At 44.4% G+C, this 20,581-nt stretch overlaps 1 protein-coding gene across 4 annotated transcripts in view; it reads left to right on the top strand.

Moving 5' to 3' along the window:
- The window catches only part of LOC147246812 (AT-rich interactive domain-containing protein 1B-like), a 169,818-nt gene that overhangs the window by 98,227 nt on the left and 51,010 nt on the right, over positions 1-20,581 (top strand). For all 4 annotated transcript variants that reach the window (XM_086183316.1, XM_086183314.1, XM_086183313.1 and 1 more), the window contains exon 5: positions 18,383-18,662. In XM_086183316.1, coding sequence (XP_086039442.1) covers positions 18,383-18,662 — 280 coding nt within the window. The remainder of the gene's footprint in view (positions 1-18,382; positions 18,663-20,581) is intronic.

Here is a 20,581-nt window from a genome sequence, read left to right as displayed (position 1 = left end):
CTCTTTTTTTCTCTCTCATCAGACAAACTGGGGATGTGAGGGTGGGGGTGTAGTTAGTATCTCTTCTGCCTGTTGGGTCTTAAATTGTCTCTCTACACTCTTCACACACACACACACACACACACACACACACACACACACACACACACACACACACTAAGTCTTCCTCTCTTTTTGTGTTTATTACTATCAAGAGTACCCCCCCACCCCCACCCCACACAAATTTGCAATGAAAACTCATTTTCATAATCTTGTGTACAGAGGCAGAGAGGGCCGGAGAGGAGAGTTTCTCCTCTTTGCGTCTTCGTTTTTGTCTCAGCGATGATTCTGTTGTGATTTAAGAGAGAAGAGGAGGAAGTGGGAGAAAAGAAAATGGCTTCCTTTTAAATTAGAGTTACTTGTCTGATTTACTCTCTCTATTCCTCCCTCTCAGTGTTTTTAACTCATTACAAAACAGCATCAACAGTATAAAATATGTGGACGTGGCCTGCGGGTAAAAGCACAAGTCAATGCAGCCATGTGTCATACCTGAAGTCCACCTCGTAGAAGTCCGGTTGAGGAAGCAAACAACGACTTCTTACATGTTGGGTCAGTCACCGGCGTCGTAACATGTTTATGTCTCAGTTACATGATGTTGATTCAAGTGATGCTTTAGGGCGAGGGTTCTAAATGTGGAGTCCTTGAAGGCGTCCAATCACTTCTTTTTTCACTTTAATTACACCCATAAATGACACGATTACTATTTCGATAATGGTGTCATACACTTCACATGCTGCCTGTGCAGTCTGCCAGTCGGTGCACAGAGGCAGCAATGCATTGACACGCCACTCTGCACTTCAGATCAGCAGTGGAGATGATGAGGATGTTCTTCTCTTCCTGCATCAAAATATCTGTTTCCGAACTCTTAGAGTTCATTGTCCACGTCTTCTTCTTCCCTGCCGTACACTCAGTAATTCACAAACACTTCGATTTGAGCTAAAAACGCACTCTGCAACATTTAACCATATTGGCTATACCTTTACAAGGCTGAATTACATTGAAACATCTTATTTATTCATGTGGGCACCATCTTGTGTTTGATCACTGCTGTTGTTTACTTGCATGGCCAGAGGTGGCAAATGATAAAGATCTTTCAGCACAGACACACACTGCCCCCCCCTCCCTCTTTATCTCGTGGTCTGTTTATCCATCTCTAATTCTTTTAGTCCCTCACACTCTCCTCTTCCTTCTGTCTCACATCTTTATTGTGCCATCTTCTCTTCTTTTTTCTCCTCCCTTTTGTAGTTATCATTCTCTGCCCTCCCCTTGCATCGTCCCCTCTCTCTCACATTTTTATTGCCATCCATCTAGCTTCTCTCTCCATTCTTTCTCTCCCCAGCAGACCACAAAAGCAATAAGAGCTGTGAAAGGGTCAGCCAGTGTAACCTGGGCAGGTTTGTGTGCATAACCAAGGCAGCCTTTAAATGTAAGAATGAGAAATATTTTCTTCCTTACACATATATTTCATATATGAAGCATCTGTTAGCTACATGGCACTCAAGGCCATGCCTGCAAAAGGCTGATGCATCCTCATTTTCCCAGTCAACAGTGACTGTAAGCCGCCTGAATAACCAAAGGCAAGTCTCAACTGGTTTCCTACGTTTCAGGGTCAAAGAATTAACTCACATCACCAAAGACTCATAAAATGTCAATGCAAATAAAAACAGAGGGATGGCGAAAACTAGTCACATGGTTTCCACACACCTGTTAGCCAGCGCTGATGGAGTTCTTTGTATTCATGCGTTGCAGCGGCCTTGAATTCCACTTAAAGTCTAAGTATTAAATCAGTAATGGTATGTAGAATTGGTATTCGCTTGACTGTGGAAGGGGGTTTTGGGAAAAACAGGCTGAGATTGAAAATGAATGTGAACTGCATGATAGTCTGCCTCCTTCCTCTCTGCTATTGTTCCCTCTTCTATTGCCTGCCTCCGTTCCCATGTCACCGTCTCTCTTCCTTCTCTCGCTTTCCTCCCCTCTCTCTCTCTCTTTCTTCTCTCTCCAGAGGGATTTGACTCTAACTGGCCTTGGCGCCCATAATGAAACCAAATCTATTTAAAGCCAAAAGCGATGCAAGTTTTAATTTCCTATTCCAGACTTAACCTTTTTGGCTGCGCTGCATTTTCACATCCACTTAATAACTTTTTACCCTCCTCATCCCCCACCCCCCCTACCCTCCCCCACTCCTCTCCTCCCTCCCTCCCTTTCATTCTCCCCATCACTCTCACTCGCTGTCTCTTCCTCTCCTCCATCACCCCCTCAACCCCCCCCCCAACACACACACACACACACATACACAACCCTCAACCCCCCTATTGCTCTCGATGGCAAGGCACAGGCTGCCTCTTCAAGGGCAATATCTGTCAAATGATCCCCCTGTGAAATTAAGACAGAGGCCATGAGAAAGAGGAGAGGGGGGTAAAAAGGATGATGAAGAATAGGGAGGGGTGGGTGGAGGTCTGGAGGATGAGGAGGAACAGGAAGATGTGAGTGAGGGAGGGAGTTATAAAGACAGGTGGAGGCCTTCCTCTTCATCTGTCTTCTTGCAAAACAGGGTCTTATCTGAGGAAAATATTAAAGACAGATCTGGCAACAAGTCCCTTTGTCGTTTTTTTTTTTTAATATATTAAAGGAGGGACAATCTGGGAGATGAAAGGCTTGAGCGAAAGGAAAGGAAGCAGAAGGAGACTTCTAATGACGATGTGGGAAGATTTGTGATCATTTTAAGTCAATTTAACTTAAATGTTCTTGCAAAACTACTCAAAAATAAGAGATTTTTATTCCTTTTTATGTCTACTTAATAAGTTATGTCTTTTTAAAACACAGTCATGTCGGCTCCACCATATCACTATGAAACATTCAGCAATGTTGCCTGATCCTGAATGCACCCCTCCTCTACTGGTCACATGTGCTCACAGCAAGCACAGCACCATCTCCTGACCATTTCTGTTACTACACCCAGGGAGACAATGACCCTCTCTGAGTGTCTGAAGACTCCCTCCTCACTAGCAGCAGCAGCTTATGCTCTTTTCTCTCACTCTTTTCAAATAAAGTTTGAAGACTTTACATCTGCTTTGCATTTGCGCTCAGAATGAATTGCTTACGTGTAATTATTAACATATCTCAATTATCAGAGCTGATACCCTGGCGGCACATCTTGAGAGCTTAAATTTACAGCTTCGTTCCGTAAATGTCTAAAATGAAATTAACTTTTTACAGGGTGTCATCTGTGGCTTTTAAGTAGTGAAATTGAAGCTTCTCTTCCCTCTCACACACACTCACAGACACACAAACACAAATGCACACACACGCACACACACCTCATAATGAGAAGCCATTATTAGGCCTGTGATTGCAGCCAGGGTGCTGATATTAAAAGTGGCAGGAGAGGCAATATCACTGCAGTGTCTAATACCCTTGTAGATATGTCATATATTTAAGACAGCTGCTCCGCTATTTATAATTAATAGCAATTTAGTCCCACCAAAAATTGGAAGGCAGCTAACAGAGGAATCATGTTCTATTAAGTGTAGATTCAGAATCAATGTCAGAGTGACACTGTGCAGTTTTTGAGTAGGTGCTCTGGACTCTGCAGGGCTAATATAAATATCACAAAGCCCATATGCTGTTATGTGTGTTTTGCGCAGATTTCCTTTTGATGCGGTATAAAAATAAGTGCAGTACAAACAAAAAAGAAATGAAGTTGGCCTCTAAAGACACATGAATAAAAATAATTTGTCTTTATTCTCATGCCTCACAGTCATAAATCACTCCTTCCCAAATGACAGTCTTATACAGCGTATCAGTGTGGCAAATGGATCTTATAATAGCAATGTAGCACATAGCAATATTATCTGTGGGGGCTATTGTAGTGCATGTGTCTCAGTGCTGTGCCCCGGAGCGCTAGCCAGATTACACCAGCCCAGCGACAGTCTTATAATAAGACTCGCCCATTAAATCATATCAGCACTGCTTTTTATACCCCAACACCTCAGCTACAACACTGTGAAACTGTCTATCACACAGAAATGTGCACGTCAGAAATGTGTGTCCGTGTGAGTGTGTGTGTGTGTGTGTGTGTGTGTGTGTGTGTGTGTGTGTGTTTTGGGGGGGGGGGGTCGGAGCAAGTGAAGGAGACTGTCTGGGCGTGTGTGTTTTACCAAAAGTTGCTGGCGTTGTGGCTGCTCGCCAGGGCATCTGACAGCGTTTCATCTTCTACTTTTATTAGATCATCCTCGCGCCGCTGCCACCTCTCCTTACCCTGTGCTTACATCACACGCACGCACACACACACACACACACACACAAGCCACCGACAATTGGCTCAAGAACTCTTGCGAGGACGTTCTGGTTGGCTAGCTGGTGTTTGTTCCGTCAGGCGGGGTAGGACGAGGGCATCCAGGATGACTTTGTATCTCGGAGTGTGAATATGCAAACAGGGAATCAGCGTGAGTGTGTTGGCAGATCGTTCATTCTGCATGCTTCCTCCTTATCATGGAGTTTACCACATTTCATTGGAAAAAAATACAATAGAATTTTATTGCCATGGAGTTGTCTTGACAGGTTTGGAGCTTTATGAGAGACTACATGGCAGAACTGTCACTGGTGCGTGCTACTTTGGTAATTTTTTAAATTAGTCACTGCTAACAATACTGAAGTAGATATTTGAACGTCAAAATATTTCCAAGATCCAAATATCCTTCATGAGAATGTTATGATAAGTGGTTAAGTGTTGATGTCAAAAGTGTTTTGGCCTGCAGATGTTTTTCTTGGGACATACAGGACACATAGAGAAGACTCACATATCTGGCTTTGTCTTGACAAATTTTGCCTTTAAGTAATTTGTCAGCATGTTGCTGCGGCTTCCCAAGCAAGAGTTGTCATGTCACATTTGTCATTTCTGATTGATAACGTTTCTGTCTGGCAGGGAAGAGTTAAGAAGAGACAGCAGAGCAGCTCAAACACTTTTGGACGAAGCTGAGATTGGCGTGTTTTTGTTCACCACGCTTTATTCCCGGGCCTTCTGAGGGGACAGTTCTTAGTGCAGTTGCATGTTTGACGGGGCTCGACAGTGCAGCAGTGAAGTTAATTCTAAAGGCGCGTGTAAGTGTGTGTGTGTGTGTGTTTGTTCCTTTTTTCTTGACAGCTTTGTGATTTCGCCACTATATCCTCAAATTTTGGATTTGCTTCTGTTGTCACTTTTCATGACACGTCTCTATGTCAGGTTATTTCTGTAAAATCTGTCTGGGTTGTTCCATGAATTTCTGCAACAATATGTCAGTAAAGAGACTTTTTTTCCTACAACTGTAATAATTAGCACATCATAGTTGAGCAGACTTTTTAATTGTCCATAATTGTTAGGATTGTAATAAAATCACACATGAATATCTATTAGCTGTTCCCCAAAAATAATCAGTTGATGATACATTTGCCAAATCCAGCCAGAAGAAACAAATGATGCACACAGTGGGATTTAATTGAAATGTGTAATTGCATTGTTATTCACGCTCATTTACATGCTAATGCACCATTCCATACATACTTCATCCCTGTCATTTGACACACGAACCTATAGCACATATTTACACACACACACACTCACACACAGAATACAGCAGAGCTCAAGTGATAGACAGGAGGAGACACACACACACACACACACTGACACTGAAACATGCTGCACATACAAAGCAATGTGGTGTACACATGTAGACAGGCAGGAAAACTGGCTGACAGGCAAGCACACACACACACACACACACACGCACACACACACAGCATCCCAAGGCCTCTCCACATCTCGGTTAATCCAAGCTGTCAGTCAGTGCTTAAGGGCCTGGATGCTGCCGTTTGATTGTAATTGCAAAAACCGGAGGCGGTCGAGGGAGAGTCAGGGATGTCGATAGACAGGTGGAGGGACGGAGGGATGGATTCCTCCTGCCTACCCACAAGCCCCTGCTCAGCACGTTGTGTGACTTTGTGTCAGCAGTTCGTCTTGTGCATAGCTAATGACGCCTGGTTGGAGGGGCGGGCTCCAGTCTGCTGCTGCTCTAGTTCGATCTCCTTCTCAGTCTTTCCTCTGGTCTTCCACTGAATCCCAGACAAATGAGATCTTGCTTGAGGTGGTGTATGGAGCAAGGCCTCTATCTGCCTGCCTGCCTGCCTGCCTGCCTGCCTATTTTTTACAAAATCTCACAAGCAGTAAAAGACCCAGAGGTTTTCTTTTTCCCCCTCCTTCTCAACTCCCCATCCTCTCCCTCCATGCTGTCTTTCTTCCTGCAGCTCTGTCTGTCTGCTAATTTAAGTTGGAGGCCAGAATAACTAACGGTGAATTGTTTTAATGAAGAAAAAGCAGGGGGAGACAGAGGGGGAGGAGAGGGTGAGGGCATCCAGTCAGACGGAGCAGTGAGAAATTGGAGTGAGACCAAAAAACAATACATAAAGTGGTGTTGAAAAAAAAAATCAACAACAATAACAGCTTCTCCAATTAAATACTTTTTGTGTGTGTGTGTGTGTGTGTGTTTTTGTGTGTGTGTTGTTTTGTTTCTTTGGTCATGGACAGTCAGTCACACTTGCTTTTGTTGAGTGTGTGATGAATTACAGCCCTCCACTCCTTCTCCACTGCCTTTGTTGTGGTGGAGCTCCCGCCGTTTGTACCTCCTACAATATCTTGCGCTGTGAATTCTCCATGCCTGTTTACCAACCGGGCTCGTTTGAACTGGCAGAGAGAAATGGCTTTTTGAAAAGTCTCTTTGATGGTGAGCCCAATTTGTTTTCACCACTAAAAAGTTTGTTTGAACGGGTTGAAATGTGGGCTGACGTCGGTGCTGGGGCCTGTCCTGGGAGGGCCCGGGAATGTGTGTGTGCGTGTGTGTGTATGTCTGTCTGTGTGTGTGTGTGTGTGTGTGTGTGTGTGTGTGTGTGTGTGTGTGTGTGTTTGTGTATGAGATCTAAATGAAAACCATACTGATAATGTATTATTCCATCAGTCCACGCTCTCACTGATTGTCTGTCTGTTCGTCTAAGTAAATACAAATCAATTCAAATGCGCCCTCAAATATGCGGGAACATAATGTGGTGTTTAAATGTGTAGACTGATTTATTTAGGGACATTCTTGTACTCCTCAAAGGTCTGAGGCCATACAGTGTGATGACTTATTCATCGTAAATATTTTCATATCAAAACAATTATGCTGAAAGATGAGCAAAATGCAATTTTCTACACTATTATGACCCAATAGGAATATAAGTTTAGTAAAGCTGGACCAGAGGTAACAGTATGAGGACTCTTGTCTGCAAGGAGTGTTAAAGGAGTCACAAATAATTGAGATGAATAAAATACTAATATATGAATGTAAATTAGGTAAAAAAAAGTTTCCCACTTTTCTCGTGAGTTCATGGTCATTTCAAATCCACCGTAAATTCCAGACCATATTTTACCACCGATCGGCTCTGTTGAGTGGGTCAGCGGCGTCCACTGGCATCTGTATCTAATTATTTAACTTGATCTGTTGCAGTTTTTTGTTTTTTTGCTGCAGATATTAACTCAAACACAGATTGCTGTAATTCTGCACTCTATGAACTCCATACTGCCAAGTCACTGTAGTCCCGCCCGTCTACAGAACGCCAGCCGCTCCCGCTCTCAAATATTCTGATTCTTAGCATACACAGACCACAGATGCCTCTCAGAATTCCACCAATCACAGTATTGATCAGCAGCAGTGGCTGATGGATTACCGTGGCAGACACACTGACACGCACGTCTAATGGGGGAAGAGTTTTGTGTCGCGCCAATCAAACCAGACCGTCAACCCCTCACCACCCCCACCCCCCACCCCCCGCTCTCCTCCCTTCCCCTTCCTCTTCTTTTGATCAGTCATTTTGACAGTGATACATACGTCTCTGCAGCACGGGGTTGGCTGGCTGACAGGAAATGCCACAGATCCTCCGAGAGTAGAGGAATGGGGGATTAAACGGAGACAGACACCCCCTTAAAAAGGAGTAAAAGGAAATCAATGTTTCCTCCCTCTGCGGACAGCAAGAGCTGTTTAAGGATGCTGCCACTCTGTGTTTTTTTCCTTGTCTTTACTCTTCAAAAGAGAATTCTTTTTTTTTGTTTTAGGCTTTTGTCCCAAGTTAGTCCGCCCCCTTGTCTACAAGAGATGTAGGTCCTGCGTGGGGGTTAAAGAGGAACAAATCAATGCTGTTATCCCCTGCACTGTCCTTGCCTCCCTCCCCTTCCCTGTCCAATCTTTAACTTCCTTCTTTAATTTCTTGCCACTTCTATCAAGAAGAAGTGAATGGCACATGTTTCATCCCTCCCCGAAACACCACAGAGGCAGAGCTGGCTAACGTTGAACTGGATTGGGTGGAGTAAATACAAAGGCAGGAGTGGGTGGAAAAGCAGCTGGGGAAACACAAAAGGATGGAGCTGCAGATGGGAACTCACCTCGCTTGAGTTTCTCTGATGTTCCTTCGCGTGTGCGCGCACACACACACACACGCACACACACACACACCTCTGACCACACCTGTCACCGCCAAGCCATCGTTCTCTACCAATTCATCCTCGTTCTTTGTCATGTTCAGAGGAGAAGACCAAAGCGTCTGAGGAATGAGGAGTTACTGTGTATTAAAGGAAATGTTGTTTCACTAAAACGGTCAATTCCCTTTCAGCTGGAAACAGAGAGGCTATGCAGCTGCCCCGAAAACTTCTCATGAGGCGACTTTGATTGCCTGCATCTAAAGGAGACAAGCAGGACTTTCTCCCCGTGGTGTCTCAGCACCCTTTCTTACATTTCCTGACTGCTATGTATGTAAAGGGAATGGTGTATGAGTGCAATAGCTCTCACAGCAGAGTGGCAGGCTGGCGGAACACATGTTGCTCCAGAATCATGTGTTGATATGGAAATAAGTGTTGAAAAGAAATTGGACCATTGCATTAAAAAAAAAAAAAGCTTTGGCAGACACACTGACACAAGAGTTGTTAGCATGGAAATCAAATTTATGAATGACTTTAGTGATCTTGAACCCATGAATCTCACTTCTAAAGCAGCACCACTGTAGACAATGTCATAATTTATGTTTTTTTAAATGGCGAGCAATTAACATTTGAGAATGAATGGCATTCTGACATGAAATCTTTCGTGCAGTTTATGTTGTAGAAAGTCCCTTACACAACCCCCTTTGAATTAAAGAGGGAGGCAGGAGTCAGTATTTGCAAATTGACGAGGAGGAAGGAGGAAGACAGAATGCATTAGAGGAAACCAGGGAGAAGTTAGACTGGTTGTTTGGACGTGTTAGTTTGAAGTGAAGAGGCTGCAGTTGGGTGGACTGTCTCCCTGACACACACACACACACACACATATATACATCTACATCCAGTCCCACACTGAACCCCGCTCCCTCCCTCACTCCTCCAATGGCCCTGTCGGTGTGCCAGGGCGGGTGATTACCGACGCTCTCCCCCAATTATGGGCTGATTATGCCGCCGTGCTCTAATTGACTGGGGAGATATGCAAATGGCTGTCATTTGGGATGATAAAGGATGCGGGTGCTGGATGCCCCCTGCATTATTTAGCCTCGGCTGTACGCAGCGTGAAGGATGTGGCGTGCGCTTTAATTGCTGAGGAGAGAGAGGTTAAGCTGAACGAGCAGCTGAATTAGAAATGAGGAATTTGGGCCCTTTATTTATTTCTTTATTTTTTTCTTCTCCTTCCATTGCTCTCTCTTTCGCTCTCTCTCGCTCTCTCTCTCTCTCTCTCTCTCTCTCTCTCTCACACTCACACACACACACACACACACACTTTATCATGTGTCTTTTTTTTTTCCAGTTCTCTTGGGTGAGTGGAGAGGTGAGGAGAGGGTGGGTGGATGGCGGGATGTTACGCTAGAATGCCATAAATAAAAACATTAGTGGAACCAATATGGGCAGAACAAATAGGGTGAGTGAGTGAGTGTGTGTGTGTGTGTGTGTGTGTGTGAGAGAGAGAGAGAGAGGGTGTTAGTGTAAGAAGAGGCGGTGAGTGGTCTGCGTGTGCATTAAAAACTGGAGAGTGAAGAACCTTTGCCGACTAATGAAAAAAAGTTTCAACAGCTCAGACAATAAGTGGGCTTGGTCGGTCTCCCTTGACTTGGAAAAGCTGCCGTTATAAATGAAATCAAATTTGAATACGCCCTTACTGTGAAAGGTCGGATTGGTGGGGGGGGGGGGGGGGATGTGTCATCTTCAATATGAAGGCATACAAAGAGGGCCAACCTTCATGTTTATGTCGCCCCTTGAAGGACAAGCTCAGTTGTTCTTGTGACCTTAGTGTCATCATCGCAGCAGAGAAGAGTGAGGAGGGGGTCCACCGGCTAAGAACTCCTAGCAGCGCCAGCTTGGCACATTATCAAGAGGAATCAGAGAGAAACTCAACACTAATCCCTCTCGTTTGGAGACAAGCAGTGCCAGATTTGGGCGTCTTTAACAGCTTAGGGGTAATAGGGCCTCCAATGTCCCTTTCAAAGTAGCCCGCCCCATATCTCCACATTACGAGAGGCTTAAGAGCCGGGGCAGTTATCACTCAGTGAGCCCCATATCTTACAATAAGCAATAATTACTAATGCAGTGGAGTTACTGTCACCACTATCACCAGATTTACTGAATCTCTCAGAATCCTGAGTCGGTGTCCACATGACTGTTTGCCCCTCAAGCTTGACTCCCAACACCGCTCAGGTTTTTCCCTCCATGTGCTGGCGATGGAAATAAGAGAGAGCCTGCTTTCCCTTTCATTGAGATGCTCTGGTATTATCAAGAGATTGGGTTGGCTTTGTGAAATGTGCAGAAGCCGGATTGAAAAGAAAAGCACAATTGCTTTTCTGTGCTTCTGTGGCTCTCCACTGCACAAATTTTGGATGCCCTGAACAGTTTGCTCTTATAGGCTGCTTTTGTTCCAGATCACACAAAAACGGAGAGAGGGAGGGGGAAAAAAACGGCATAACCTTCCAGAAAGTGTAATGCTTTTCAAGTCTTAAAAAGTTCCTGTGTAATCATGACTTGCTGTCACACTAATGTCTTGCACACTCATGCAGTCTTCTATGAATATTATCTGTGTTGTAGTTGGCTTGAAATCCAAAAGTGCAGCTGTGGTCGGGTGTAGCTTCATGGAGGCACTGTACCAGCATTTAATCTGAGGGTTTGATCTGACCCTGAAATATACAACACTGTAAAGGCCTGCATGCTTACAAGAAAGTGCAGGAGGGATCACCAAACGGCCCCTACGCTGCTTGACAGTTTTCTTTAACTTTCCAAAATAGGGCCTTGTTGAACGTAGCCTTTCTCGCCCTCCTTTGAGCGCAGCAATAAGGATCAGGTGTGAACATTTTTGGGATGGGCGACACATCCTGAGCGTGAATTATTTCGAGCATCATGAGCCCTTAAGGTGCATTTTTGGCAGTGGAATGAGACAGTCACAGGCTGTTTGACTGGTACTCAATATGCTGCTGAAATTCCCTTAAACCACTAAATAAACTTTCACTCAGACCTGATTGGATGATGGTGTCATGTAATGTGAGCTAATGAACTGTAACATATCATCGCCAATATAATGCTGCATTACACGCTGATGTCCTGACTGCTGCCAGCGCAAGGTCACTCTGTTCCACGTCTGTTGATGCACACATGATGATGGTGCAGTACAGTGGCAGTATTACTCAAACTGAAACGAAAGAGGCCGCGGCATCCATCCTCCAGTGGTTCCTGCCAACGTATCTGAGTATCTGACTGGGTGCTAGCCTGAAGCCCACCTGGGCTCTGCTGAGGTGTAGGGGTGTAAACACTCTCCTCTTTGTGTTCCCCTGTCTGTGTTTGGAGCCTCTCTGACGTACGCCTCCTGTCTTCACTCCAGATTTTACTCAAAAACACTCAGGAGGTAGAATTCGATTTTGTGTTCAGCTTCACACCAGATGCAAAGCAAGTTTTTCGCGTGGTTAGAATTTGCTTCTGTGCCCTTCGGGCGATGCAAATTATCCAAAAACATATGAGAACATGTTATCTGTAGATGGAGATACTCAGTTTCAGCAAGAAATCTGTTAGCTTGTAAAGCAAAAGCCAATAACCTTGAAGATTTTCCTGATCACCCTGTCTGAGGACACAACAGCTGACACTGAAGCTTAACCGACATAAAAGGGACAAAAATTTCAGGTTGAAACACCAACATTCTCATTTAAAACATTCTTAAAATGCGTGTACACTGTAGTAGTGCAACAAAGTGAATAAATACCAGCCATGCAAACTCTTGCAGGTAACACAAATGAAAAGATCATCTTCGGCCAGCTTTAGTTTTTGCGTGAACTTATCATAATATCATAGCTCACACACATGATTCAAGCACTCATACGGTTTGCAGACACACACACACATTATAAAGTAAAGGCATTCCCTGTCAATGGATGGCTGCACAGTCCTCCATACGCTAAACAAGCCTTTTTCAGCAGCATTTCATAGTGCTGTCGTTAGAAAGTCATATTTTCTGACAGTTCTCATCACCGTCACCTATTATCATCATCATTCCAGCTGATTGACATCAAAAAAGAATTATAGTGTGGGAGTTTGCTAAGACTTCCTCCAGTTAATCTCCCTCTTTTTCTCATTTTTCTTCTTCCTGCACTTAATAACCCTCAGTGAAGAGTTGCTGTTCTACATGGGGCTTCGCATTTAAACCCTCTTTTACATATGTGCGCACACACACGTACACACACACACACACACACATTCAGCAGTCCATTTGGATTCATTTGGATGGGGGGCTAAAAAAGCATCTTTGTTTAATAGCTTTTCCTCTTAGTCTCCAGTGCACCATGATGATAGAATGCATAGCGGCCAGAGCCGATAAATGAGTGTAGTGCTGCCGTGAGCGGACCTGTCCCTCAGGCCTACCAACGATAGCTATTGGAGTTAATTACAGTTTACATCATCATATTTACTCAGAGAAGAGAATAAAACCTAGCTCTGGGCTCACCGAGATGTTATATATACTGTACCACAGAGTGCGTGCAACATTATAATGGATTTTTACTCTTGACCCTGAAAACACGGGCCATTTGAATGCATATAAAGTCCACTGAAAGCATAAACACTGGAAAAGTACATACAAGAAGAGCAGTAGAAACCGATATTTATACATATTCATTAGACACTAGGAGACATAAAGCAGCAAACATTCAGGACAACAAAACACCCACACATTCATCCTGAAATTAGCTGCTGCTGCTGCTGCTGCCGACGTGGTGGCATCCTAGTGACCGGCAGGTAATCTCTTTAAACAAATACCTGCAGAAGAACCCAGCTCATGACTGATGGTTTCCTAGATTGGCCAGCAGGAGAAACAACGGGAAAGTGAACATCAGAATGATAAAAATGTGTCATTTTTCTGTGTCAGGCTTGGTGTTAGTTTGAAAACACTTCCATCTTAATATATTTGAAGTGAACAGAATTACAGCTCTTAGTACTTAAAATGTGTTAATAAAACCCCAAACATTTTTTGTTTTTTCAGTTAAAAAAAAACAACACACTGTTGATTGATTCTGGTCCAAATCTTAAGATATTATTGCAGAGTCTTTCAGTTCTATATTTGCATTATTAAAATGTATTGCAACTTCCAGTTGAAGCCAGACTACTGAAACTGAACGTTGCTGTCAGACAATCCCGGGGCCATCGTCTTACAACTCAAAGATCACTCCTGTGATTTGCCTCGACACCAGGGGGCTTTGGGTTGTTCTCTGTGGCTGAGAAACAATGACCGCTCCCCGCCTTGCACCCGTGGAGCCTCCTGGCAGTCGGTGTCTTTCACATGAGGCAGATGGTGCAGCTATGATAGTTTTGGCTTTGAGTATCAGGGGGCTCTCAGCTGCTGTCTGTCCATCCGCCTCTCATGTCAAAGAGACTGTCCGGAGTCACGGAAGAGCAATATGTTAAACGGCGAGAGGGAACAGCACATCAGCGGTGCTGGAGCCGATGGATCTACTGTCCACTTCGCAGGATTCCAGAGGGGGAAATTATGTAATAGGCTGTAATGCTATAAGCACCATAAACAAACCAGATGTGTCACTGCATGTGCTCAGTGGTTTTGTGAAACAATGATGGAAGCAGATGAAAAGAGTTGCAGGATCATGTTGTTTCTGGACTGTAGAATTGCTCTGTGAGTCAAATTCACTTCATATTTTTTTATTGTTTTGACCTTCATTGCCTGTGAATTGCTAAAAGTATTCTGAATGCATAGAAAATAAAAAAAATACCTTAAAGGTTTATTTGTTCATTTATTTACACATTTTCTAAAATCTACTTCAGTTGAAATGTTTAAATTCTTGTCACAGCCCAAACTGATAGATGTGATTGATTTAGATTAATGACATATAGTCAATAATATCACGATTAGAACTTTTTAATGACCTGACAGCCGACCTCATTACCTGGTCCACAACTGTTTGAACAAGTGTTGTTTTGTTTGTTTTGTTGTAGAAAAAAATGGTATAAGCGATGGACATTTATTTTTTCAAATTGACCGTATCAAATTAAAGTCAGTAATTACTGTCATGTTGCAGAATCAGGGTGTGTGTGTGTGACGTGTGCGTGTGTGTGTGTGTGTGTGTGTGTGTGTGTGTGTGTGTGTGTGTGTGTGTGTGAGACACAGAGAATCCATTTCTCAAAGTTGCTGTCTTTTCTTGTAGTCCAGAAAAAGCTGAAGCCCATGGCTCCTCCTTGTCCACATAGAGAACAACTTTGACATACACATTCTCTCTCCGTCTCTCTCTCTCTCTCTCTCTCTCTCTCTCTCTCTCTCTGTCTCTTGCACACACGCACGCGCACACACACTCACACACACACACACACACACACACACATACACACACACACTTGGTGCCGTCTACCATAGCAACTTTGATTAATTCCCAATGTGTGGTGAGAGGAGACAACATCAGCACCATGGTCAAGGCAAGGCGAAAAAAGCTGCTGGGTGTGACAGCTCCCTGCTTCACAGTGATGCCTTATATCCTGCTGGTGTGTGTGTGTGTGTGTGTGTGTGTGTGTGTGTGTGTGTGTGTGTGTGTGTATGTCTGTGTTTGAGAGAAAGAGCAGGTCAGTAGTATGAGTGAGGGATAGGATCAGGATTGTGTGTGTGTCTAGCCTCGTCTGTCCCCTCGGCCGCATCAGTACTCAAGCATGTCTCACTGTGACAGCCCAGCAGCCTGTGTACCCATCACACACACACACACACACACACACACACACACACACACACACACACACACACACACACACACACACACACACATGCACACACAGGCTTATGAGACGAAAGAGTGCAGCAGGCGCCAACACCAGTGAGGTGAAGGGTCACAAGCGACTGCCTCTCCAATGTTGTGTGAAATGTGTAGATGGCAGTCTCGGCCCATTATGTACATATGCAACTGTGCATGTGTGTGCGTGTGTGTGTGTGTCTTGAGGCGGGCGGGGGGGCATCTCAAAGTAACTGGTTATTATCACCTCAATATTTTTCTTATTATGACAATTACATGCTCCAGGAGCGAATTAAGCGATACAGGACGCCAAGCGGGAGTGGTTGACAGCTATTTGGAGACTCAATACACAGAGCAATTTGCAGCCTCGAGCCAAACAAATTGGATTTGGGCCACTTTGGATTGGGGCCCCAAATTGTTGGGCGTTTGGATCCTCCGACCACATGCCTGCCTTGCTGGTTAGCTGGCTGCCTGGCTTGGATTCCGTACACATGACCTCATCGTAGACAGTTAGCCAGGTAGTACAACTCTCTGTGGCCCTCGAGAAGAGCACATTTGGGGAAGAGCACGAGCTGATGAACTTTGATACTGAGGATTGTAAAATGGCATTCTTGTATTTCATTTTTTTACGATGGAATATTCAGAATTGACGTTTATTTAGTCTGTGGGTGATCATATCTTTTTATGTTATATAGTGATAGCTACTTTTTTGGCTACACAGCTGTGCCCAAGTGTGTGTATAATTCAAATGAGCCTAACAGCCTCTAAACAAATTACTGCTACGCGTTTTCCCACCCCTAAACTGCCACTGGAAAAGCTGGCAACAGCACCCAATTAGGTGAAATGCAATTATTCCCATCCATTCACATGATTAGCCTGTGGGTTAACAACCTAGCTTAGCGTCAGGCTAGCTCTCAGTATTTTGGAAAAACCATTGCCATGGTTACACCGGCTCTCATGGTAACCTCCAGTGTGGAAAATGGCATTCACCCAGGGCCGCCAGTCGGTCGCAAAATAAAATCCAGTCCTATTATCAGCGGAGGGAGCGCGTTACATCACTCAGCTCAGACTGCTTGGTGACTTGATCGGCTGAGACAGGGAATGGTACCAGGGGTGAGAGAGAGAGAGAGAGAGAGAGAGAGAGAGAGAGAGAGAGAGAGAGAGAGAGAGAGGAAAGCGGGTGCCCCATGTGCTCAGTCGAGCGAGGGTAGATAATTCCAGGCGACAGACTGGCAGGCTGGCAGAGCGGGTGGGCACTCACGGCGGCACAATGGAAAACAAAGGCTTTGTGTTTCACCGTTGAGATCCCATTAACCAAAACAAGCAGCCATGGACCGACAGCCACACTGACGTGGTTGTCTGCTCCACATGCAGAGCCGTGCATGGCAGGGATGGGGGAGGCTCGTCTCACATTTGATGTGATGTAACAGGGACCTGGGTAATGAGGAAAAAGTGCAGAGCTACTGACAGAAGAGCTGCATCAATTCAACACAAATGCTGTCGTTGAGTCACATAATTGCTAGGTTTGATTTCTAATGTTTACACGAATAGGTGTTGATTGAAACTTCACTTCAATACTCAAAGTCTTCACCGCTTTCACTGAAAAGAAATTCCAACTCTCTGACAGGCTTGCAAGTTTTAAACACTTTGAGAAAGTGGTTAATCCCAACCGGTTTCCCTGGAATCCCCCTGCTTCTATCTAAGAATAGAGCCCTTCAGTCCACACACGCACCAAAAGAATGAAGTGGTTCATGCTTCATATTTATTAGCACAAAATTCCTTTGAGAGAGCACAAGAATTTCCTTGTATTTGGCAAACACATGACAACAATAATAATAATAATAGCTCTCAATGTCAATGTGATACAGCTGCCGTGAGACTTATCACAAACATATTGTTATGATCAGATTTTGTATAAAATGAGTTCAGTCAGTGAGTTACATGCAAATTAATTTTGTCAACCTCAAGGCACATTTTACAACATTCGCCAGTTTGCTGGAGGTGAAATAAATCAGTGATAACATTAAAAGAAGCGCAAAAAGTGGCATTTACACGAGTATTTTCCTTCCATAAACACAGTTTTTAAAGCATATTGTTACATTTTCAATTGTGTATATTTAGTTTAGATTTTATGGTGTGATTGAAAAAGCTTTAGGTGACACACATACACACAAGTACACACACACACACACATACACACAGGTATTTTGACACTTGTCAGCCTGTGGTGACAGTAATGGGTGGCTCAGGTGGGACAGGACTGAAGGGTCAACAGGCCCGGTGTAGCAGGTAGGATCAGCTGGCAGACACCCACAACTCCTCCTCTTCCTCCCGGAGCGGGAACCAGCCAGGAAACTGGGGTCACTCACAGGTGACTTCCCCCATATTCAGCTACAGCTGTGACACAGCCACCAGTCCACCAGTGTGTGTGTGTGTGTGTGTGTGTGTGTGTGTGTGTGTGTGTGTGTGTGTGTGTGTGTTAGGGGGCATCCATCACATCGCATCACATCTGGTCTTGGTTCCTTCTCACTTACTCCACTCTTGTATGCAGCGAGTATTCTGTCAGCAGTATTGGTAGGATTCCCTGGGATCCATTCCGAGGAGGAGAGTACCTACCAAGAACAGATGCGCACACACAAACACACAGTCTTCTGCTCACCGCAGGGAATGAAAACTGTAATATGAACTCACCCTTGGTCTGAATGAAAGCCTATTACAATTCATTTTCACCACAGCAGCCATTGTACAATAGTGGCTTCTTCTGTGGATAATATTTTTGCTCCTCTAGCGGACCGACTGCGGAGACTTCAACACAGTTATTACAGTAGGTCACAGAAAAGTCAAACACTGCACACACGCAGAATAAACTTTTAACCTTCAATCCTGTTCTGCCTTATGACAGGTTTATAGATTATTCAATCTGTTTTTTCAGCCAAACAAACCGATTCCTCTCCTTCTAAAGTGAGGTTTTACATGATATATTTGCTAGGAAAATGTAGTTTTTAAGTGCCTGCCACAGCTCAGTAAATGCTTGACTGAGCTTCATAAGCCTTTTCTTCTCTTCCAGGATCTGTCTGGATCGATTGATGACCTCCCCACCGGGACCGAGGCTGGTCTGGGCTCAGCTGTAAGCAGCAGTAGTAGCCAAGGTGAGCAAGGAGGCGCCAGCAACCAAGGACAGTCTCCTTTCTCCCCCCATGCCTCCCCGCACCTCCACAGCCAGAGGAGCGGACCTTCCCCCTCCCCTGTGGGTTCCCCTGCTGGTTCCACTCAGTCCCAGCAGTCCCGCTCCGGCTCTGGACCCATCTCTCCTGCCAGTGGACCCTCGGCCAACACCATCACACCAGGTAGAGTCGCCATCAGATCCTGTAAAAGTATGTACACGTGATTTCAACATGATCCAATTTATATGAATTTATTTAAATCATGACAAACAAATAAGACCAACAGCAAGAAGACACATTTTTTAGCTTGTAGCAGTACATGTGGGTTTCCTAGGAAATTTGCAAAACGCTTGACAGTTTAATAATTAAAATCACTTCGTCTGTCAAACGAGGCTCCTGTTTGAAAGGAAATTAGGCAATCAGTGCATTTCCATCCTTTTTAACAGTATGAACTTTTTTTTTATTTTTTGCACATAAAAAAGCTGAAACACGTGATTCAGTGTTTACAGTTTCTCAGTCTCATTATGTGACATTTTTGAAGCAGGACTATTTGTAAACCTCCTGCTTCTCAGAGCTCGTCACAGTTATCACACCTACATTTCTGCTTGACCTTTCTTTCCCGTTCCAGCCGTTTATAGAACCAAGCCTGATTTTATTTGTTTTTAAATATGTGCATTTAAAGAGAACTTTAAAAAGGTCAGACACCAAACTGACCCTGATGCAGCTTGACTAGACGGCACAAATAAGAGGTGTGTTTTGCACCATCTATTGATGGGCCAAAGCTGTTGCATTCTCTACACTAGCAGGCACAAAAATCAGAATGAGGTTACAAGGAGAAACCAGTGCTGTCTGGTTTAAGTGGTTTAATACGATATATTTTTGTATGGACTGAGTTTTGTACGACATCTTTTGGAGCCACCCATATGAGCATAAATGTGGCAACACCCTGGTTTAATAGCATCTCTTCTTCTTCTTATCTTCAACCCGACATCCAGATCAATTTTCATTCTGCCAGTTTAGACAGAGGATGAGGATGAGTGCACACTACAGCCGAAGACCAAATCATATCAGTCCAACTTGTCTAGCCATCTATAGCCCAGGTCCACGTCAAAAACGAATCTCGAGCGCTGAAGAATATTACAGCTTAGTGCAGAGGAACGTTCATTTTCTCCACACAGCTTTTGACCTTCACTAGCTGGGATTTGTTCAATTGTGAAAATACATCCTTAAATTGCAGTGGAATTGAGGGACTACCTGCAGATCTCCCAAATATATCCAACATTAATGTGTGGACAGTATCTCCTCTCCAGTCTGAGAGTTAAATGAATTGAGACTGACTGGTAGTGGAGGACTTCCCATCTGATTTATAGCCTTATCTAAGGTATGGCAGGCCAAACAAGACACCAACAGGATTATCAGACAACACACGTGTGTGTGTGTGTGGTTTTGTGTGTGTGTGTGTGTGTGTGTGTGTGTGTCTCCTGAGGCCATAGCAGAGTACATAACCATTTAGATAAACACTGAGCATAATAAAAAGAGTGTGGATTTGATTAGTCTCTGACAGGCGTGTGGATGCACAAGTGAGTGTTTGTGCGTGCATGCGTTGCGTGCGTGTGTGTGTGTGGGCTTGTGTGCGATGTTCTCGTCTGGCCTCCCCATCATCCGGCCACCTCTCTGCCAGACTGAGCGGCTGACCGGCGTATCAGCATGTCTCGGACTTGTCAGTCACTGTGACAAGGCGGGGCAAAATGTCTTCAGTGAGCTCCTGGTGTCAGCTCCTTCTCCTCCTCCTCTTCCTCCTCCTCCTCCTTCTCCTCCTCCTCCTTTCCTTGCAGCCCTTACCAGAGTGATTGACGCTAATGAAAACTGGGACAGTGGTTTTGCAGGCGCTCGTGCCAAGAATCATGTCGAGAATCCGGAATGAGGCGGCAAAGACGGGAAGCGAAACCGATCGCTGGGACGTGATTAATAAGAAAATATTTAAAAATATTCCCCGTGCCAAATAAATGGTGATAAAGTGTGGAGAAGTGAGTAACATCTGGCATGTTTTAGCGGCTGTACTACAATCAGTTTGAATTAGATCAAGGAGCAGCCAGCCTGAG

Source organism: Aulostomus chinensis, chromosome 17, assembly GCF_037954235.1.
Source record: "Aulostomus chinensis isolate RoL2024-O1b breed Wild chromosome 17, RoL_Achi_v1.0, whole genome shotgun sequence".
Classification (NCBI taxonomy): Eukaryota; Metazoa; Chordata; class Actinopteri; order Syngnathiformes; family Aulostomidae; genus Aulostomus; species Aulostomus chinensis.
The sequence above is the reverse complement of the archived record's forward strand: the minus strand, read 5'-3'. Positions and strand labels throughout refer to the sequence as shown.